Source organism: Melopsittacus undulatus, chromosome 1 (assembly GCF_012275295.1).
Source record: "Melopsittacus undulatus isolate bMelUnd1 chromosome 1, bMelUnd1.mat.Z, whole genome shotgun sequence".
In the NCBI taxonomy this organism is placed as follows: domain Eukaryota; kingdom Metazoa; phylum Chordata; class Aves; order Psittaciformes; family Psittaculidae; genus Melopsittacus; species Melopsittacus undulatus.
Window position 1 is genome coordinate 22029719 of NC_047527.1, and position 20263 is coordinate 22049981.

The 20263-nt window shown below is 39.4% G+C and overlaps 1 protein-coding gene across 1 annotated transcript in view; it reads left to right on the forward strand.

The window, feature by feature from the left end:
• RGS22 (regulator of G protein signaling 22) overlaps window positions 1–20263 on the forward strand; it is a 72722-nt gene that overhangs the window by 44333 nt on the left and 8126 nt on the right. Inside the window, exons 19-26 of the mRNA XM_031050601.1 lie at window positions 502–660; window positions 2428–2487; window positions 4491–4652; window positions 7488–7667; window positions 9189–9329; window positions 13647–13757; window positions 15263–15355; window positions 15889–16032. Coding sequence (XP_030906461.1) covers window positions 502–660; window positions 2428–2487; window positions 4491–4652; window positions 7488–7667; window positions 9189–9329; window positions 13647–13757; window positions 15263–15355; window positions 15889–16032 — 1050 coding nt within the window. The remainder of the gene's footprint in view (window positions 1–501; window positions 661–2427; window positions 2488–4490; window positions 4653–7487; window positions 7668–9188; window positions 9330–13646; window positions 13758–15262; window positions 15356–15888; window positions 16033–20263) is intronic.

The following is a 20263-nucleotide window of genomic DNA, read 5'->3' on the forward strand; positions in this document are numbered from 1 at the left end:
CCTATATTTTTGGCCAGAAATCTGGTTCTGGTTGTGGCAGTCCCTTCCTTCCTGTTCAGGCTCTTCCTCCCAGTCTTCTTACAGAACATCTCTCTGAAACCTTTATCTGAGGCTGCAGCCGGCGCATGCACAACAAAGCTCAGAAAAAGTGTAAGAATGGCTGTCAGGTAGAGTGACTTGTTCCAGGTTCCTATTTTAGTACGTCAGTAAAGCTACAGACAGCGAGTCTGAGCTGTGGTACTCAGATATGTCTTGATACTTTGGAAATTTACTTGGTCAAGCTGGGGTAGTATTTGCCGGAATCTGTATTCTATTATAGGTAGGAACAGATGTAATCTGTTCCCTTTTATGAAAAGTACACATGAGCCTTGAGTAAGCAGGCATTAAATGCTTTGCTTACGGTTAAGCTCATGCTTTGCTAAATCAAATATGTAGAAACAGAAAGGATTTTTGGTATACACAGAAGTTTATGTCATGTGTTATTGTATTTGGATTGCTCAGATAATTCATTCAGGTGGAGGATGGGGACAAATCCTTCAGGATCAACTTTCGGCAACAGTTCTGCTAGAAATTCAGCAATGCGTCCAGAAGAGATTAGAAGAACAATGGCTGCCATTGTTCCTGGCAGATGAACACCATTGTGTGGAGGGACAAGCAAAGGTAATTTTTTAAGAACAGCAACACATCCAGACATTGCTTGTTGTTTGGCTCATAATTCACTATTGGGATAAAATGGTTCAGAGGAAAAGCAGCTCACAACTCACATTCAGTTAGGGTTAGAGAAACACTGTAGCACGTACAGGTTGAAGCATTTAGCCTGGTAACTGTGAAGGCAGTTCCTCTGAAAGCTTAGTCTAGCTGACAGTATTATTATTCTATCCTAAATGTGAGGAACCTGGTGTTAGTTTTGCTGCCAGCCAGACTGCCAGGAGAGTAATCTAATCTAATCTTTGCCATAGTGCTTCACTGTCTGTATGACATTTTGCTATAGCCATACCCTTGCATACAGAAGACATGCCACTGTGTATAAAAGATTTGCCCAAGAGGACAAGAACACAAGCAAATGAGTGGGCTTTCCATGCCGTATTCTCTCTCTTCCTCTCTTATGCTGCCTGTATTCTCGCATCTGGAGCTGCGGTGTAGAAGTTACTCCAGGGCTTGTGAAATCTGCTGAGTGGGGTCGTTAACTGCTACAAGCCTTGTTCCAATTGGTTGCTTCAGAAAGTTGCCAGAAAACTGGGAATGAGGAGCCTTTCACTCCTGCTGGCTCATTAGAAGGACTGGGGAATGGGCAGAGATGTGGCTGGAATCTATGTAGGGAGATCATCCTGATGGTGACAGATGCAAAATGACTTGGCTTTTTTGCACTTCCACAAGAGCTCTGAAATGCAAATGTCACATCAGAAGGAAACTTGACAGATCCACCAAGCAGACACATATGCACACTGTGGTGATTCGTAAAACTTGTTTTCTATTCTCTTTTTAATATCAAGAAGGTTATCAGAAGTGTTGTTGGAAATGCACATGAATTGTATCCTTTTCATTGATTCAGAGCACTAAGCATTCTGAAAAGTATAGGTTCTGATAAGACAAAGTGATTTTAATAAAGAATATGTTAATTAGAGCAGAATTTCCTAACCCTCTGTCCTTTTCAGCTGACCTCTGCCTCCTTTCCAAGCCTCAGCACAAGACCATGCAGTAAGGCTAAGCTACTTCCAGGTCTGGAAGCTAGCTCATGCATCATCTTGCACCTGCTGCACTGTTTTGCACTGAAATAGCCCACACAGTTTGGAAGATGCTGTATTCAACAGTTTATAAGAAATACATACTTCTAATGAGCTTTTAGTCTTTCTACTCCATTGATGTCTGACTTCTCTTTTCTCTTATTGCAAATTCAGAGGATGAAAAGTATCTCCTTTGAAGAAAGTATTTCAGAAGAAATGAAACCAGATGACATTCTCCAATTGGCTTCATATTTCACAGTGACCAAACACTGTGGGCACGCTATGTAGTCCTTACTCAGAAAATCTGCCCTTGATTTGAGGTGTATTTTTCCTACAAAGAAGCTGTGGAGTCAAGTCTGTGTTTCTGATACAGCTGTCCAAAGGAACCAAAACAATTTCACACCAAAAAAAGAAAAAAAAAGTCCCAAATTTCTTCCTAGCATAATTGATCCATCAGAGCATTATGGATAAGGTAAACCAGTGGAAGAGTGCAGTCTGACTGCTATTGCCAGTTGTCTTCTTTAACTCCCCTGTCTTGATGAGCGTATTCACATTTATAGCTGAATGAGGGATGGCGTTCAGTGTGGGTCCACAACAAGATTCGGATATAAGCATCCATATGATGTATCAACTATAATAGTTACTGGGCTGAACATGAAACAAGAAGAGTTAAAAAAAGCAATTATAATCTGTTCAATTGTAGATAAAGAACATAACTGAAGATCTTTCACAACAAAAACAGAAGACAACTAGGTTGTGGAAGGTAAGTGAAGTTTCCTGTCTCTTGTGTCTGCAGTTTCACTATCTTTTCACTTGGACCTTGCACATCCTTCGCGATTTCCCTGCTGACAGTGTGTGGCCCAAATGTAATGCTGTTGAAAGCAGGCATGATTGTATTGGCTGCAGTGGACTGATTACTCACATCACTGGTGAATTTAGCTCCCTGCTGGGTGTTCATGGTAAATTTCTCTCCCTTCCTGGCTGGGGAGGTCATACTTGAAAAAAACATGTCTCTTGTCCTGGGCTTTGGACCACTAACACTCCTCAAACTGATATTGTACCTTTAATTCACATTTATCTGTATTTTGCATGCAATGGACTTATTGGGACAAGCTGTTCATTCCAGCATCTGGTAGTTTATTTATTATTGTGAGTGGATTATGTGCAGACACAAAAGGGAATGTGAAGTATGCAGTGGAGTGGGCAGGTTTAATCGTATCTCACAGTATCTGTTTCATTCAGAATTGTATTTTAATCTTACAGTACTGAGATAATATCAATTTTAAACATCTTAAACCTTTGTAATAACACATTTCATCAGATGTTTGCCAGTTTTTTCCTCTTGAAGAGCAGTGAACTCTTTGTGATTGCCAGCACACAAGTTGTGTACATTTATTCAGTTGAACTTTTATTGTCTGTTGAAATCACACTGGAGACCCGGTCACCAATTATTCATGCAAACCATCAGCTCAAAAGGGATCCAAAGTGCATGTGGGTTCTGTTAGCTGAGTTTTCCCTTTGTCTGTTTGTCAGGAAGATAGTTATTTTCCCTGTTCTGCTTCAAGGCTGACCCATAAAATAAGCAGTCTTCATATATTAGTATAGGGATGGGAGCAACATTTTGTTCTTCCCTTCATGCACATGCCCCAGAAATATGTTTTCCAAAAAGTTGCCTAAATCCTGGTCACAGGGGGAAGAACATGACTGGAGAATTGGAAGAGGGGTGAGAAGATCCCACCTTGCTGTCTAATTTGAGCTGACTGTTTTTAACCAAAGGACCATTTGGACGGCCAGCATTCACCCTCTTGCTAGGATAGGTTCCTACCCCTGGCAGTCTCTGTGGCAGGACGCAAAGGTATAACCCCTGTTTTTAAGAGAAGCTGCAGAAAAACCTTCAGATTAGAGTCAGGTTAGATTTCCAGGGCTGTCTGCAAGAACTAAAAATGCCTTTGTCCTATGCTAACCATTGAACAGCACTCCATCACTTCAGGACTTCAAGAATTTTATACCACTGTTAGAAGATAGTTATCATTCATCCATCTGATAACAAGTGGGTTGTTTGGCTTGCTTCTGAATGACAAGACAAGACCTGTTTGCTCAGGAAGGCAGGCCAGCCTGAACTCATTTCAAACAAACTATCCCTGAATAAGCCATCATTCTTTCTCCACCCTTTCCTGGCTGCCTACCACTCTGTGCTTTGCAGCATGTCTCAATGACTTTGAAATGTCTCAATGGCTTTAAATTTTCTTTTACTATTGGTAGCTTTATTCCACAGAGAGCAAACTCTCCAGCTTCTGTTGGTGATCATGGCAACACATTTCAAAGCTCATTTTGTTGGTGAGATCCCTGTCAGAAGTATTTTACAACTTTAAGCTATGTGGTTTTTCTGTGTCTTTGTTGTTTGTTTGCAGAAAACTCAAACTGTTCTCTAGAAAAGTAGCCTGTTGCCATAATCAGTAACAATAGCTGTTTCCATACTTTATAGTATGTAGTCATATGGTCTAAATCATTGTCAGTCATTTCCTCTCCCATCATGTCTTCCAAAAAATGCTGCCCAAACCGAACTGGAAAAAAAAAAAAGGAAGAAAGAAGGAAAGAAAGAAATGAAACCTTGCCACATTCTATTCTATCCATGCCATAAACTCAAACTACTGAAAGCTAGGGTCAGTGCAAAGATAAGAATCAGACAGTTTATGCTAAGTATTGCCTTTGTTATTGCTTTCTGAAACAAAGTTTATTTGGTGCATTTATTTCTTCTTTTGACAGCTTGCGAACAATAAGTGTGTTTCTTCATCTAGTGCAGTAATTGCTTTCCGCAAAGCACTGTTGAATCCAGTAACAGCCAATGAATTTCAACGTTTTGTGTCACTGCAAGGAGATCTACTAGTGAATGGATTGCTCTTTTGGCAAGAAGTCCAGAAGTATAAGGTACAGTGGCAAAATGGAGCAAGGGAGTATCATTCAGTTTGTAAGCAAATGCATTCAATACTGCATATTAGGAGAATTTTAACAAAATATCTGTAGATATTTTCTTGTTCATCGTAAAAACTCTTTCACTGTCTAAACCATTTTCTTCTATAAAAATTCTCACTTCTTAAGGGTAGATATTTTAAATTACTTGAATGTATTATTCCTATATTTCTTTATGTTTTTCAAAGTGTAATACTCTTCTGAGTCTCTAAAGGGACAATACTAACTAGCTAATACCCAGATTTTGGTATACATTTGCTGAGCAGTAGAAAATATGCAAGCATTAAAATGTTCATTCTGTCTTTCTAGTTGCATACTGTTAAATAATGGGATTATTGTTGAATCTGGCAGTCACTCAAAAATCAGAGAAAACTTTTAAATTCAATCAGATGTACAGATGTAAAGACAGTATCTCCACAAAAAGCTTCTATGTACAATGCAGAATCCAGCTCCCTTGCATTTTGTACAGTCACTTTTGACTGCAGCTGAAGACGTGGCCAAACTGAAATGTGATGGGGAAGGTCAGCAGGGATTTCCTCTCTCCCAAGTACACGACCCTTTGTGAAACTGCTGTTCTGTGGGGTGAAACACAATGGGAAAACTCTGGTGTGAACTTTAAAATCACACTGCAGTCTCCTAGCATCACCCTGGACTGAAAACATGGACACCACAGATCTTTCACATGTTCCTTATTCCTTTTGCGTCTGCGATATTGCTGATGCAAAAGTGCTACCACAGTGCAGAGCCTTTCTTGAGCTCCTAACCATAGGCTCTGTGCACATTGCATGCAGGAAGCATAAGGTTAGAATATGCTCAGAAATTAGGAGGTAAACACAGCTGATGCTGCAGTAGCACATTCATCAGCATCAGCACTGGATATCCTGCTGTAGGCATATGGGTGTAATTTCATTGTTTAATTTTACACATTTGAATTTGGGGTCTGCTTAAACTGAAGTTCCTCTGTTTCTAGGGCAATCTCCCCTTCTCACAGAGGCTCAGATCCCCAAGCAACGAATCATTTGGCTGAAATGCTTTCTGGGGGTGCTGGTGTCTCTCATTTTTTGAGTGAATAGCTTAGACTAGAAACTTAACATGAAGGCACCTGAAGTTCCATGACATAAACCCTTCTCAGATTTATGACTCTTCACTGCTACATTGTGGAGGACATGTGGAGTGTAGTTTAGACTGTTTTCTTTGTGGATCTACTCTCTGAAGAAAGGCTTCGTTGTTTTTCATCCCACCCTCTCTCCTTCATTTGTTAATTTTACTTGTCTTCTTATCAAGATAAAGTACAATCTGACCATAATTCCACATGAATGCGATTTGCCCTGGTTGGCAGTTGATGCTCTTTATAGAAACAAAGGGCTAGAGTAGTAGGAGTGTTGTGGGTCAAGCTGAACTGGAGGCACATTGCCAAAGACGTGGGCAGCACTTTGCACAGTGCATACTTGTATTGTCTGAGCTCTGTCATGCCATCAGTTTAGACAGAACTCCCTCTAGGAGTCAATGACTGCCTCGCCCCCTGTAACCCATCAGGCTGGCGGCACATCTTGGGACAATCACAAAACATTTTTTATTTCTTAAACAAATACAAAAAAAGATAACTCTGTGGATCATTTCCATCTGCTCCTCTGTGCTCATGTCTCATCCCTCTTCATATCATATGGCTTGTTTGTCTTCCCTCTTACTATAGCTCTCTGCCTTTTCTTCTATGTTAGATGAGCAAAGAAAGCCATAATATATTATTAGGATATATTGAATATGTTTTTGTATTGCCTTACTTTGTTCATTGTAGCTGTTATCATTCTTTTTCTCCTTCACAAAACTATTCATAATAATAGAAGCCAGCTCTTTCGCATACCACATTACTGGTTAAAAGCCCTGTTTTTAATTTCTTTGCAAACTAAATATCCAGCCTCCTATACCAAAACTAAATGTGTATTCTCATTTAGAGCTCTCTTCCTGAAAATTCTCTAGAGGGCTCAATAGGTGTCTCTCATAGGTATATGAGATATCTCCTAATGTTATAGAAATTTCTTGGTGTTTATGGATAGATGGAAGGTTTGTGTTCCAAAGCATTTGAAAGATGTTCTTAGAATTATTTTTCCTTCTTGTCAAAGTCCAATTGTAGCACTGTCAGAGTGTGAAGACACAGTAATAACAGGTTTTACAAGAGCAATAGGATCACATTAAAAAAGGTAGCAAACCTCCAGCATTTCTTTGACATCTCACCCTTTTAAGTTCAGGTTTATTTTATTTTCTGCTCTGCACAGAGTTTTTTCAAACACTGAGGTTTTGAAAAACTAGAAAATCTTAATGAATGGTGAAACTAGTAGATTTCAATGAATGGAAGATCATACCGGTAGTTTAGGGCATGTCTTTGTCTTTTAGTTGCCATGGATATGCTAATCATAAGAGGATCATTGTGAGAATCAGTGCATCTCACACCTGTAGGTGTTTCTCTTTTCAGAAATGCCTCCTATTTGACAGTAACATACTTAGACTGAATGCAGAATAAATACTATCCTATTTCATTAGAACGTGCAGGCAGAGATTACCACCTGAAAGCAAAGATTGCTATTATCTGCATTTGCAAACCAGAAGGCTTGCTCGTGTCTTAACTATGTCTTTGACCATGCACATTTGCTATAAGAATTCTGTCCTACATGCTGAAAGGATCTACTGTGTAATTATTTTTGTATGACTATTACTCTTTGATCTCTGGGCCCCTGGAAAGGGTCTTGCCTCTCTCTCTCTCTTTCTTGACTGAATATGCTATTTTTCATCTTTCAGGACTTGTGCCATTCTCACTGTGATGATGCCACAATCCAGAAAAAGATCACCACTATTATTGACTGCTTTATTAATTCTGCCATACCTCCAGCTTTGCAGATTGACATTCCAATGGAACAAGCAAAGAAGATTTTGGAGCACAGGAGAGAGCTAGGACCTTACATTTTTAGAGAGGCACAGGTAAGAAGCTGGGAGAATCTCTGTAATGGGTCTGGCTAGAGTCTGTGTGTCTGATTTTAAGGAGAGTCTTTGTTGCTTATGTGACAATTTGGACTCCATGCATAAACATGGGTATGAAGGAGAACAGTATAGTAATGCATTTCAATGAAGACTGTACGGTGGAGATGACAGAAAGGCTTCAGATGTACTGCTCAATAAAGTGGGCAATCTCTCACAGCTGGTAAGGTGTTACCCAAGACTGTGTTAGGAATTCTGGCAGTAGAAATCAATTATGTTTATGTTTTTAATTGCTCTCTCTTTACCACTTGGTTAATGTAAGCAAAGTAATTTGCAGTTAGAAAGTTTGTAGTTTCTGTAGTTTGTGAAAAAAATGCAGATGTGAGTAAAGCACAAGACAGCTTCACTTACTGAATGTCTTCCCCTTTATTACAGAAAGTCTGTATTAAATGGCTGTAGACAATTTTCTCTCTGATCTTCCTACTAATCAGACTGAACAGGAATTTTTAAACTTTACTATAGATTTACTGTTTTCTTATTCCTCATTACTGTCTTCTCTGTTCAATCTTTTAAACTTAAGAAAGCTAGTTCTTGTTTTCCTTAAAAATCATTGCCAACACCTTTAAGCATTAACTGTGAGTTTATAAAGTGTTTGGACCACAAAAGAAGAATGCTTTATCAGAGAAAAGCATACATATAGTTCCTAAGAGAAACAGAAGTGTCATTTCAGCCTGTGTAAAACCCACTGAACTCCAGAAATATGGCACAAAACCGAGGGAAGAACTTGGCCAAAAAGCTGTGACAGGCACACGACAGGGACTCGTGTCACTTTCAAGTCCAGAAGCAGTGAGGTGCTGAGCATGTTTGTCTCCTTTGAAGCCCAGTTTCTCAATGAGAATTAAACTTCTAAACAAATTGAAAAATGTGAGCCTTAGTACGTGCAACAACAGAATTGACTGAGCCCCTCTGTTTGCTTTTCTAAAATTGTTTTTCTTATTCTAGTTCAAAAAAGACCCTGTGAGAGATTATATCATTTAGAAATTATCCAAGATTTGCTCATAGATCTGTAATGTGGTTTAAGAGCCTTTCCAGAGGCAAAAAAGTATTTCCTTTCTCTTAAGGAGGGGAAAAAAGCCCTCTTCCTAATGAACTGAATATTTGAAATACTTGAGAGGAACAGTGGTGCAAATGCAATTTTACTGGTGTATATGTTATCAAGAATACTTGTAAAAAATGATGGATGTTTTCATTAATGCAAACAATTGTTTAGGGAAATATATAAAAAAATAAAGTGCCTTTTAACTGTGTTTTAAGAAGATTTTTCACCAATAATAAACACACTGATGAAAAGCATGTGCCGAGCAAAGCTGGACTGAAATGTCAGGACACAGTACGTGGGAGGAACAAGGCTGTGTAATGAAAAAGAAATAGTTATTTCATTCTCATGGTAAACTACATTTTATTTTACAGTAAACTCTGTTTTCTTAATATAGTCAAGATTGACTTTCTTTTTCTTCTGCACAGATGAGTATTTTTGCTCTTCTGTTTAAATTTTGGCCAAAATTTTGTAAGCTTCAAAGCAGTTTGGGTAGTGACAAAATTCTACTTGCCTTGGAGAGAAAAAAGGGAAAAAAGATGCAAAAGAAGGAAGATGGAACAGCAGAGGTAAGGTTCGTAAAATTTCGGGTGACAGCTGATGACCGCATAAAAACTCCTTTATGAGCAAGCACACATGAATTCAAATATCCCTTTCTCAGCCTGATTCAAAGCTACCAACATCTTTTTGTTAGAATTCAAGCTTTACATGCAACCCAGTCCTAGGGCGATTAGTTCCCTATCCTGCCGATGCATATACATATATTTAACTTGAAGCAGATGAGCCAGTGGAATACTCCTTTTGTTAAGTGGAGAGGAAAATGTATTTTAGTCATCTTTTGTGCCAAGAGAAGAGTGAAAAAGAGGGCTGAATTTAAAAAAATATAAATCTATGTATGGTCCATGTGTACAATGGGTAATTGCAGCCCTGTTTGCACTTTCAGTATGCACTGTCGTATTTAAAATATACAGTTCTGGGTCACTATTGAAAGCTAAACAAAACAAAACCAAACCAGATTTCATATCTATTTTTCAGAGGAAGCATTTGAAAAGTCTGCACATTATTAAAAAAAAAAAAGTGCTAATTGCTTTGTCTTTGTCTTTTCTTGAATATTTCTCAGCTTTGACAGTGAATTTGTTAGACTGTTCACAATGAGTTTCCAGACAGTTTCAGTGTGTTAACAGAACTGTGACCTCTACAGAGGAATGCTTGCTTGTAAAATTGTTTTTCTTGGAATTTCGCTATTAAAATATAATGGATTTTTTTTCTATTGATTATAGGCTTTGCAAAAGTTTATTTTTTACAAAATGCAATTGTTTGGCCAGCTTTGAGGAAAGAACATTCATTTAAGGGCAGAGAAATTATTGGTATTGCAAACCACCATAAGTAGCATTAAAAGACCTTTACATATTTTAAATATCATGTACACATGTGTTGAGATGTTACTCATGATGAGAGCCACATGCGTACCTGTACAGATAAAGACATATATGCCCATAAGAACATGTACACATTGTGATCCTCTTTCAGACACACGAAAACTGAGGACCAGTGAAACATTACTCAGGGCCACACAGCAGTGTCAAGTGAAGCCTAAAATCCAGGAACTCATGTTCCTTTCTCCGAAGCACGTTGCCTCCATACAGATATATCTGGCAAGGCCATTGGCAATACTTACAGTACAAGAATGCAATATTTCAAAGTAATGCACTTCTGCGTTTTCACAGACTTATATTTTCCATCTGTTTGTTGCCTCTCTATAAGATTTCTGATTAAGATCAAGGAAGTAAAGAGCAAATCTTGGCCAGGAGGACAAAAGCTCAGCTTTTATGGAGAACAAATGGGAAAGGTGAACTACCCTTCTAAGCTGGGAAACAGGATAAGAAATTTTAGAAAGTGACAGGCAGAGAATGCACTTTAGTAAACAGTCTACAGACTACTCTCACAAAAAAATATAAGTAAACCAATTAGCTTGTAAAATTTCTTAAAAGAATAGGTGGAACAGGTAAGTTTTTTAAACCCTTTTACCATTCTATTGCTGTTTAAGGAATTTGCTATTTCCTGTTCTCTTGCCTAAGATTTCTGTCCTCTTGGTAACAAAACTATTCAACTGATTCAGTATCCCTGAAGAATACTGATAAGGTTCATCTAAAATAAGTGATAGCAGGTTCACTTGGCATCTTGTAGAAGGTGATCATTTCTTGGCATTTAAAATAATGTCTGTGCTCCCCAGTCTTGCCAGGCTCATGCTGAAGGACAGTAAAGCTCTGGCAAGGGTTAGAAACAGTATCTTTTTATATATATCCCCCCCATCCCTGGCCCCACAAATCAGTTGCCATTTTGGGTTTATGTCAAACAGAACAATCAGGATCCTGAGGGAGAAATACTACTTTCTTTCCTCACGAATTTGTCCCTAGGGTGCCGAATCTGGGCTATCTACCTGGACTCACCTCAATTTCTGAACTGACTGTGTAGGAGTTGGACTTTCATGTAGTACAATAGAAAAAAATGGGCAGACAAGGAAGTTTTCACTGGACAATGATGCATGACTTAGTATGACTTAGTATTATTTGACAATAATTTTTGTGTGTGCCTAGTTGTTATTTATGGAGCAAATCGTATCAAAGGCTTCCTGGCAATTGACTCAGGGCAAGGGAGGAGTGGCTGACAGACACCCTCCCCACAGCGAGGGACGCCAACCAAGCACGGTACAACGCAAAGACCTCTTATCTGGAAAGCAGAAAGGGGTAGGTATAGGGGGAAGTAAGCCTGAACATTCAATATATATATATATATATATATATATATAATGCGATTACTTCAATATAGAGCTGAAATAGTTGTTTTGAAAGATAGTGCCTTGGGAGAGTATGGTTTGTTTCTCCGTTTTCACGTATTTGCCCTTAGTGTGGCACAGCTATATGGACTCACCTTTGGCTCATCTGTGGATTTGTTCCTTTATTGACTGCTAGATCCACATGACATATACTTAAAATACTTTTTACATATATCTCTCCCCCCATCCCAGGCCTCACAAATCAGTTGCCATTTTGGGTTTATGTCAAACAGAATAATCGTGTTCGTGAGGGAGAAATACTACTTTTGCCTTCCTAACAAATTTGTCCCTAGGGTACCACATCTACCTGGGCTCATGTCACTTTCTGAACTGACTGGGTAGGAGTTGGACTTTCATGTAGTACCACAGAAAAAATGGGCAGACAAGGAAGCTTTCACTGGACAATGATGCATGACTTAGTATGACTTAGTATTCTTTGACTATCTCAATAATTTTTGTGTGTGCCTATTTGTTATTTATGGAGCAAACCATATCAAAGGCTACCCGGCAATTGACTCAGGGCAAGGGAGGAGTGGCTGACAGCCGCTTTCCCCACAGCGAGGGACGCCAGCCAAGCACAGTACAACGCAAAGACCTCTTATCTGGAAAGCAGGAAGGGGTAGGTACAGGGGGAAGTAAGCTTGAACATTCAATATAATGCGATTACTTCAATATAGAGCTGAAATAGTTGTTTTGAAAGATAGTGCCTTGGGAGAGTATGGTTTGCTTCTCCGTTTTCACATATTTGCCCTTAGTGTGGCACAGCTATATGGACTCACCTTTGGCTCATCTGTGAGCTTTTTCCTTTATTAACTGCTATATGCGCATGATTCATACTTAAAAAAATATCATTAGTCACTTTTTGCAGACTGCCTTAGTGCCAGTATTTGTAATTTGTTGTATATACAACTGGATTTTACCTCCAAAGTAGATTTTGGATTTTTTACTTTCAAGTGTAGAAAATAGTTTCAACTTCCACTGTAAATCTGTACTTACTCTTTCCATGCCCTTTGCAGAGAAAGGTAAAACCATAAGCATTGATTATCCTTTTCCATTATTTCCCTCATCTGTTTCATCTTCTTAGCACTAAGTTTATTTGTTAATAAGGGGTGCAATATTACGGGATAAGACATTGGTGCTATGTCATGGGATATGACATTGCCATAACATTGCCTAATTTATTATTCAAGACATTATTAAAGACCTTACTTAATTCATCACTCCCACTGAAATAGCTATCAAATATAAACTGCAATATATTAGTATACATGCTACTGCTGTGTTTGCTTTGGCATCCCCATTCCATCAATTGAGTGGGCCACAAAAGTTAGTAAGCTTGCTTCTGGAGAGAAGAAAAACATCACATTGCCTGGGCAGTTCTATACCCAAAAGTCAGCCTTATTATAGATGATGGGCTCATAGGACAGTGGGTGTAATGAGGGACGAAATGCACCTTTTTAGAGTTTTGGTATCATTGGACAGAATTTGCAAAGATGCAGCCTCAGTAAAACACTAAACCAACATGAAAATGACAGTCACCAGAGCAGCTTACCAAGGGTTACAATGCCTTGTCATTCACTTTGAATGTTTTAAATCAGATTCCCTGTTTTCCTAGCACGTATACTATAGTTCATTCACAGATACTGGACCAAGCTGGAATTAACCATGACAAATCCTATATTCTACTTTTATACCTTTATGCCAAAGTAGAGGATCACAATGGCCTCTCTGTCCTTAAAATGCATTCTGTTTCAGATCTGCCCTCTCACTTAGCTATATTTTGGAGCAGGTATTGAATCTGAAAGGACAGTAGTCTGCAGGAGTGTAGAGGTCAGGAAACTTTGACTAGGACAAATAAATGCTTTTTAATCTTCTGCTACTTTTTATTATGCCAATGTGATGAATTATGAAACTGCGCATTACAAAACGTTACCGAATATGACACAATCTTGTTTCCAATGCTAATTTTTCCTTCCCCAGATTTAGCTTTTTACTTTAGCTCAGTAACTATAATTTCCACCTAATTATGAGTTCTTATTCTTATTATTAGCAGGATAAAGAAGGGGGGACAAAACCCATCAGTTTGCTAAGCAGTACTTTCACAGATGAGACTGGTGTGGAGACAGGACGAGCACCATTTTCAGTTGGACATGAGTCACAGGTGAATTATAAACATGTTGCTATAGATGTCATCATTCAAGAGAGGGGAAATGTCTTGGGAGGATGGGAGCGTGGAGTTTGGTTTTGAATGTTACTGTCATATGGTTCTTCAATAATTATTCATTTTTCTACAACTAACTTCACTCTTATAAATTTATCTACCTTATAGGTGACTTTTTTTCCTTTTTTTTAGGATTTAGGTTCTGAGGAGTATTAATATCCAGCAACATATTAAACTCTTTATGTGTGTAGATTTAAAGATAATTTTAATTTAAAGATAAATTGAAGACAATTAAGTTCAATTCTGGAATAAGAAGCTTTAAATTACTTGTGAATTTCATGTCCTGAAAGAATTTGGTTTAGGCTTGAGTCCTGTTCTGCTCATATGTCAAAACCAGAAGCTGGACTCATTTAGGAAATCTAGGTATTTGAATAGAAAACCTGTCAGAAAACAGGTTTTTAGTATTCCAGAACAACTCTCATGACATATCAAATCTGTAGCGAAAAGGTAACAGTCACTTTATTGGAGAAACAGGAAGACAGACATGCCACCTTGGGCAGATCAAGGGATGATTTATAGCTGAGTTGATACTGCCATAATGGGGAATCTGTGCAACTACATAATCACAGCTATGATGTGATGCAGGAGTAAACTGCACTTTGGTCACTCCCTGTATTCCACAGAGCTCTGCCCATGGCATTATGCTAGTGATGAGCAGAACATAGAAATAGGCAGCCTGAAATACCCCAAAAATCTGAAACCACCTTGCAAACATCATAGTTAAGCTCACACTGTTATCCCTTAAACCTTTGCTCATACTTTTGTTTTTAAAAAATGTGAGTTGAGTGAGCCAGTATATCAATATCATATGTTTAAGCCCTCAAGAAGAGGCCAAAGTACAGTTCCCATACTGATTTGAGAGAGTGACCTTAAATTTACATGGAACCTGAACTGTGGTTGTTGCAATGTAAAGAGCAATTTTTCCTTAGAAAAGGGAAGGATGAGATCTCCTGTTGATCTGCCTGTAGCAGTAGCAGCATTCTGCTGGAGAGGGCAGGGAGAAATGACTGTGAGATTAATGAGACCTTTGATGATTTGAGGAAGGGCACACAGGAAGGATGTGGCAGGGAGATTGAGTCCTCAATAGCACAAAAGACTGATATTTTGGGAGGGGAAAGGTCTGCTGTATTAAGGTTTTGAAGAAAAAAGGAGAGCGAATAGCACTCAGATCACGTATGGAGAATGAATGAATATAAACATCATATCTGTCAAACTTGCTTAAATTGCCTTTCATGGTGTTTCGAGATTCACTTATTTGCAGCAACATATTTTTCTTTTTTTCCCAGCATTCCAATATTGTCGTGACAAAACTTCTCTTCTTAATAATTGTGCTTATTCAATAGCAGGGATATAACATAAACAAGATTTTTGTCTTACTGTTGAAATTGACCAGGAACTGCGAGTGATATGATCTGGACTCTGATTGCTTTTCATGGTTCTTTCAGGCTTCCTGGTCCTATTCTAAGTACATAGAAGCCTTGGAGCAGGAGAGAGTACTTCTTAAAATGGAAGAAGATCTGGAGAAAGCTTCATCATCTGTCCTTACAGGTTGTTAACAAAGCTCTGCGGTTTAGAACAAGCTTGTAGCTTAAGTGAAATTCTCTCAGTGTAAGAATTTTTGTTCTCCTTTGGACTTGTGTATATAAATCTCTGCCTCTCTTACACTGTCTGCAGGGGAGTTGCTCTCTGTACCATACTTGTGAGTGATAGGTTTTCTAAGAAAGGGAAAATGAAAATTGTAGGGTATCAGCATTGTCTTTACTGCAGAGAGGAATATGGACACTTCATTCTGCAGAGTGACATGGCAATCCTATTTGGTCCACATACACATTTAACCTCCCTGGCTTCTCATGCTTCATCAACTTACATACAACCAGAGAGATGCGACTTTTTTCTCACCAGTTTGTCAGTGTGCTTTTGGGGGATGTAAGAGGCATTGCTTCATCCTTGTTTTAGCTGTGAATATCTTCTTAGGTCTTCCCAAATGATCTGATGACCTGTTTGTTCATTAAATAGCTCAATTTAGCAGTAGGGCTAGCAATAGCACTATGTAATATTAAAACCCCTTTAGTTTCCCATCATTTCAATTTTCTTTTCATATGCAAATACCTCATCTATGTCCTTCCCCAAGCCTGGAAACTCTGAAAAATCCACTATTTCTCTAAAGATTAGTGTGATGTTGGAGAAACACTCAAATCTTCCCAAGAAGCAGAAAGTGAGTACCAGATGCCAAGAAATGAGCTTTGAAAACTGGGTTCTTAAAAGCTAGTTTTCCTGCTGTCAGTGCTGATGCTTATTAGTAGTAAGTTATCCCACTCCAAATCACGTTTAACTGAAGCTGTACAGCCTCAACATGAAGGCAAGATTATTCTTCACTCCAGTCATGGTTAGCGGACTTAATGTTGACCAGATGGACTTTGTTGCAAAATGGTAGTCTCTGAAATGCTGTTAAGTAAGCTTTCCAGTTAAAGTATTTTAAATAGGAGTGTGAGATAACTGGAGGAAGCTCAGACCCCATGGAGTTACTGGCAAAGGGTTGACACAGAACCTAGTAATAGATCATCTCTGCCAAAGCCAATTAAATATTAGAATGGGAGAAAGAAGTGGGGCAGCAAAGAGGTCTGATAAAGACAGAAAACCAGATTTTGCTTGAAAGCTTGTATTCCTAGATGGAAGTATCCCCTGGAGGTTTTGGTTTGGTTTGTTTTCTTAAGCCTATGCTGAAATTAGATGGACTTGAAAAAATTAACAGAACTTGGACTATTGCTGCCCTTCCTCCTCTGCTCCTCTTTCCTCTTCTAATCCTGTACTTCAGCACTGCTATTTTAGGGAAGTTGGTGTCCTGCCCTTGCTAGTCCTCTTGAACTTCTCAGTGTCTGAACACACTCTTCCCATGGCAGCATTTTCTGTATGTGGCTTTAGAGATAACTGCAGCATTCCTTGGTTTTTCCTCATGTTCTCTTATTGTCCTCCTATCACCTCCTCTAGTTAAAGTCATCCAGTCACCTTGGGTCTTATGCACCCCTGCAGCTGTTACAGTATTCATACATTTATGCCTTTTGTACTGCAGTTCTGCTTCACACATGGCTACATCACTGTGGTAAGTTCTTGTGCAGGGGCTCTGGTCCTCCTCTGTAGCTGAGAAGCTTCCAGCTGTGCCCAGTGTTCAACAAGGGCCTTCAAAGCAGCTGCAGCTCTTGCTGCAGGACAACCCAGCAGTCCCTGGCCCACCCTGTGTTCAAAACCTGAAGTTGCATTCCTGCCAGCCATCAGGCTGTGCTATGGGCTAACAGTGATAAAATAGTGATCTTGAGCTGTTTGAGAGGTCTCTCCCAACAGCTTCAGTTGCAGCTTGCTCTGCAATACCATTGGAGATTTGTCAGCCCTGCCCAGTCCCTCCCAATAGCTTGTGTTCCCATGAGTGGTTTCCTTTTCCTCCATCATGACCCCCTGGTGTTGTCCTCAACCATGCTCTGCAGTGATCTGATCGCTCTGCTGATACGGTGAGGGATCTACAGAAGACTACTGCTGCTCTTGATGAAACAACTTCTCTCCACTTTGTTACAAAGGTGTCCAGACCTTGTGTGTTGGGTATAAATGGCAAGGTGAAGGCAGCAGAGGGGCTGTAGGTGCAGCCTCTGTGAGGAAAGTCAGGGGCTGCTCCATCACGAGACACAGCTGAGCTCCTCATGGTGGCACCTGTGGAAATGTGTTTAAGAAAGGAAAGAAAGAGAGGAGGAAGGAATCATAGAATAGTTAGGGTTGGAAAGGACCTTAAGATCATCTAGTTCCAACCCCCTTGCCATGGGCAGGGACACCTCACACTAAACCATATCACCCAAGGCTTCATCCAAACTGGTTTTGAACACTGCCAGGGATGGAGCATTCACTACCTCCGTGGGCAAGTGAAAAACAACATAGGAAACACCAAGGCCAGAGAAAGAGGAGGAGGTGCTCTGTGGTGGAGCAGATATTCCCTGCAACCCTGGGAGGACCCATGCTGTAGTAGAGGAAAAGAATAAGGAAGAAGGGGCTTCCAGTGCCTCACCAAAGGAAATTAATGCAACTTGTGGTGATAACAAGGAGAGGAGAAGAAGTGCTTGTAGTGAACTTGAACCTGGGAAAGGCAGGAAAAGTGTCTTTTCTAAGTGTGTAAATGTTTGTTTCTTCTTTTTCTTGTTTTTGTTTCCCACTACCTGAATCGGTAAGGATTTATTCTAATTGACAATATATTAATTTCCTCAATTCAGGTCTGTTTTGCCTGTGACAGTAATTGGTGAGCAACCTTTATCTTGATCCACAAGCTTTCTCTTTCAAGGTTTTCTTCTTTTCTCTCCTTGTCCTGCTGGGGGGAGTGGGGGAAGTAAGGGGGTGAGCAACTGGATGGGAGACTGGCTGCTAGTGAGGGTCAACACAACCACACCTTGTTACCCTCTTTTTGATGCATTTGTTGAAGGACTGTTCTGATGATTTTAATTGGCTTCAACACAGCAATGACATTCCTTTATCTTTTACAGGCAAATTAAAATCTCTCTGAAAGAAAGGAATGCAGAAACATTCAATGAAGGTGGTCAGGAGACACAGAATTAATGTGCATGGAAGGTTTGTCCTTACATTTCCAAAGCAAAGATGATGACCTGGAATATTATTAAGAACCATGTGATACTAGTCAGGGGTAGAAAATAAACATCTTCCAGTGTGTTCCATATCAGCATGATTGTGATGCTGACTCTTGTGTTACTTATTTGTTTAACGCTACACCTTGAGGCTCAAATTAGAGTAAGATTCCACTTAAGTATGCATGGTACAAACAACTAAGCAGTCTTGGGCCTAAAGATCTTATAATCAAACCCAGTTCTTCAGTGTGTGATCTAATGAATAAGTGAAACACTGCACTGAGCTGACAGCTCTGAAGCTGTGTGTCTTGGCACACAATGACCTCAGTACTGCTATTCTCACAACTTCTGTTCATCAAAGATAACTCAAGAGGTGTCTGAGCTATCATAAAATCAAATGCTGTTGTGGTTTATTCCAAATCCTGTCTGATTTCTGGTCCAAAGTACAACTTCTGCTTAATTTCTGATTTTAATCCACCTGAAAGGTGTAGTAAAATACATCAGGGGACAAATATGATTGAGAACTTTTGTAAAATGTCATTAGTCCCAAAGCATTGCTTTCCAAAAGGTTGTAGGAGCTCTTAGCTCTTGCACAGCACTCTCTACTTTCTTGCTTCTTTTCACAGTTTTAAGAGTTCAAGAAAGAACTGGATTAGAGTTTATGTTGGGACTAGGGCCAAAGGATTAATTGGGAAGTTAAGAGGGGACAGGGGCAGAATTAACTGCTAGGCAGGGGACAGGATGACGATAGACCTCTCCACATTTTCCAGACCACTTTAAACACCAGTCCCTAGCCACAAAGTTGTTGGCTTCATTCATCTCTACATATGTGTAACGCATGTAAGAGAAAAGGCACTTCAGTGAGCTCCAGCTTGCTGAGTCCCTGAGGACTACTCCGGTGTTATGGATGGGATTGTCTTCCATTATCCCCCTCAATCTCTTGGGCAATGAGAATGAGCCATATAGCCCTGTCTCAGTTGTCAGAAATAAAGTTCCTTTATTTGGAGCTCTTAGACCATACTTCTAAGAACCATTCATGAGTGCTTTCCTTCTCAGTGTGAAGTGACAGCTACTAATTGTCTTTTTATTTTTGACTCTTGACACAATGACCAAGAGTTGTATGGGATTTCCATCAGGAGTCACTTCAAACAGACTGGCATATAGCTGCCCTGCTCATATATCCTTGCAGAAGGAGCAATGGAGACAACTGGTTCAGTTCCTACTTTCCCCGCAATCTGCAGAGTTTGCTTCATGCTTATCTCCATTCCTTTGGTGTTTGGATTGTTTGCTTGTGTGATATAATCTGAGAAAACTGTCTTGTCCCCATTTTTCACATTTTCCCAAAATTTAACAGAAGCAGTAAACTTTAATGCACAGTATATATGAAGAGGGTGGAATGTAGCATCTTGCAGCGAGTAGAGCACATGTGGTACTGTGTGGCCTACCACTCATTAATGTGAAAGGAAAAGAAGAATCATGAAATGCCATAAATGCAGTGATGTATATCAGTCTAAAAAACATGTGAAATGCCACCTTCTACTGCTGTGGTCAGAACAGTGCACGCAACTGAATGCTGTAGCACAGCAGTCAGTTTCAGTTTTGTTGTATTCTTGCCTTTGTGGCATTTTGAGACAAATAATATGTAGACAGTGCTTATCTTATGCTGGTGGCTTTGACTTGAATCATACTTGGTTTACTTCTAAAATGAAAAATATTATTGAGATACTGTCACAGATGATAAAACCAAGTCTTTGTGAATATGTTCCAGTCTTGCCAGATTGTTAATGAAAATTTACCACCCCCCACACAAAATCTACTGTCCCAGACAGT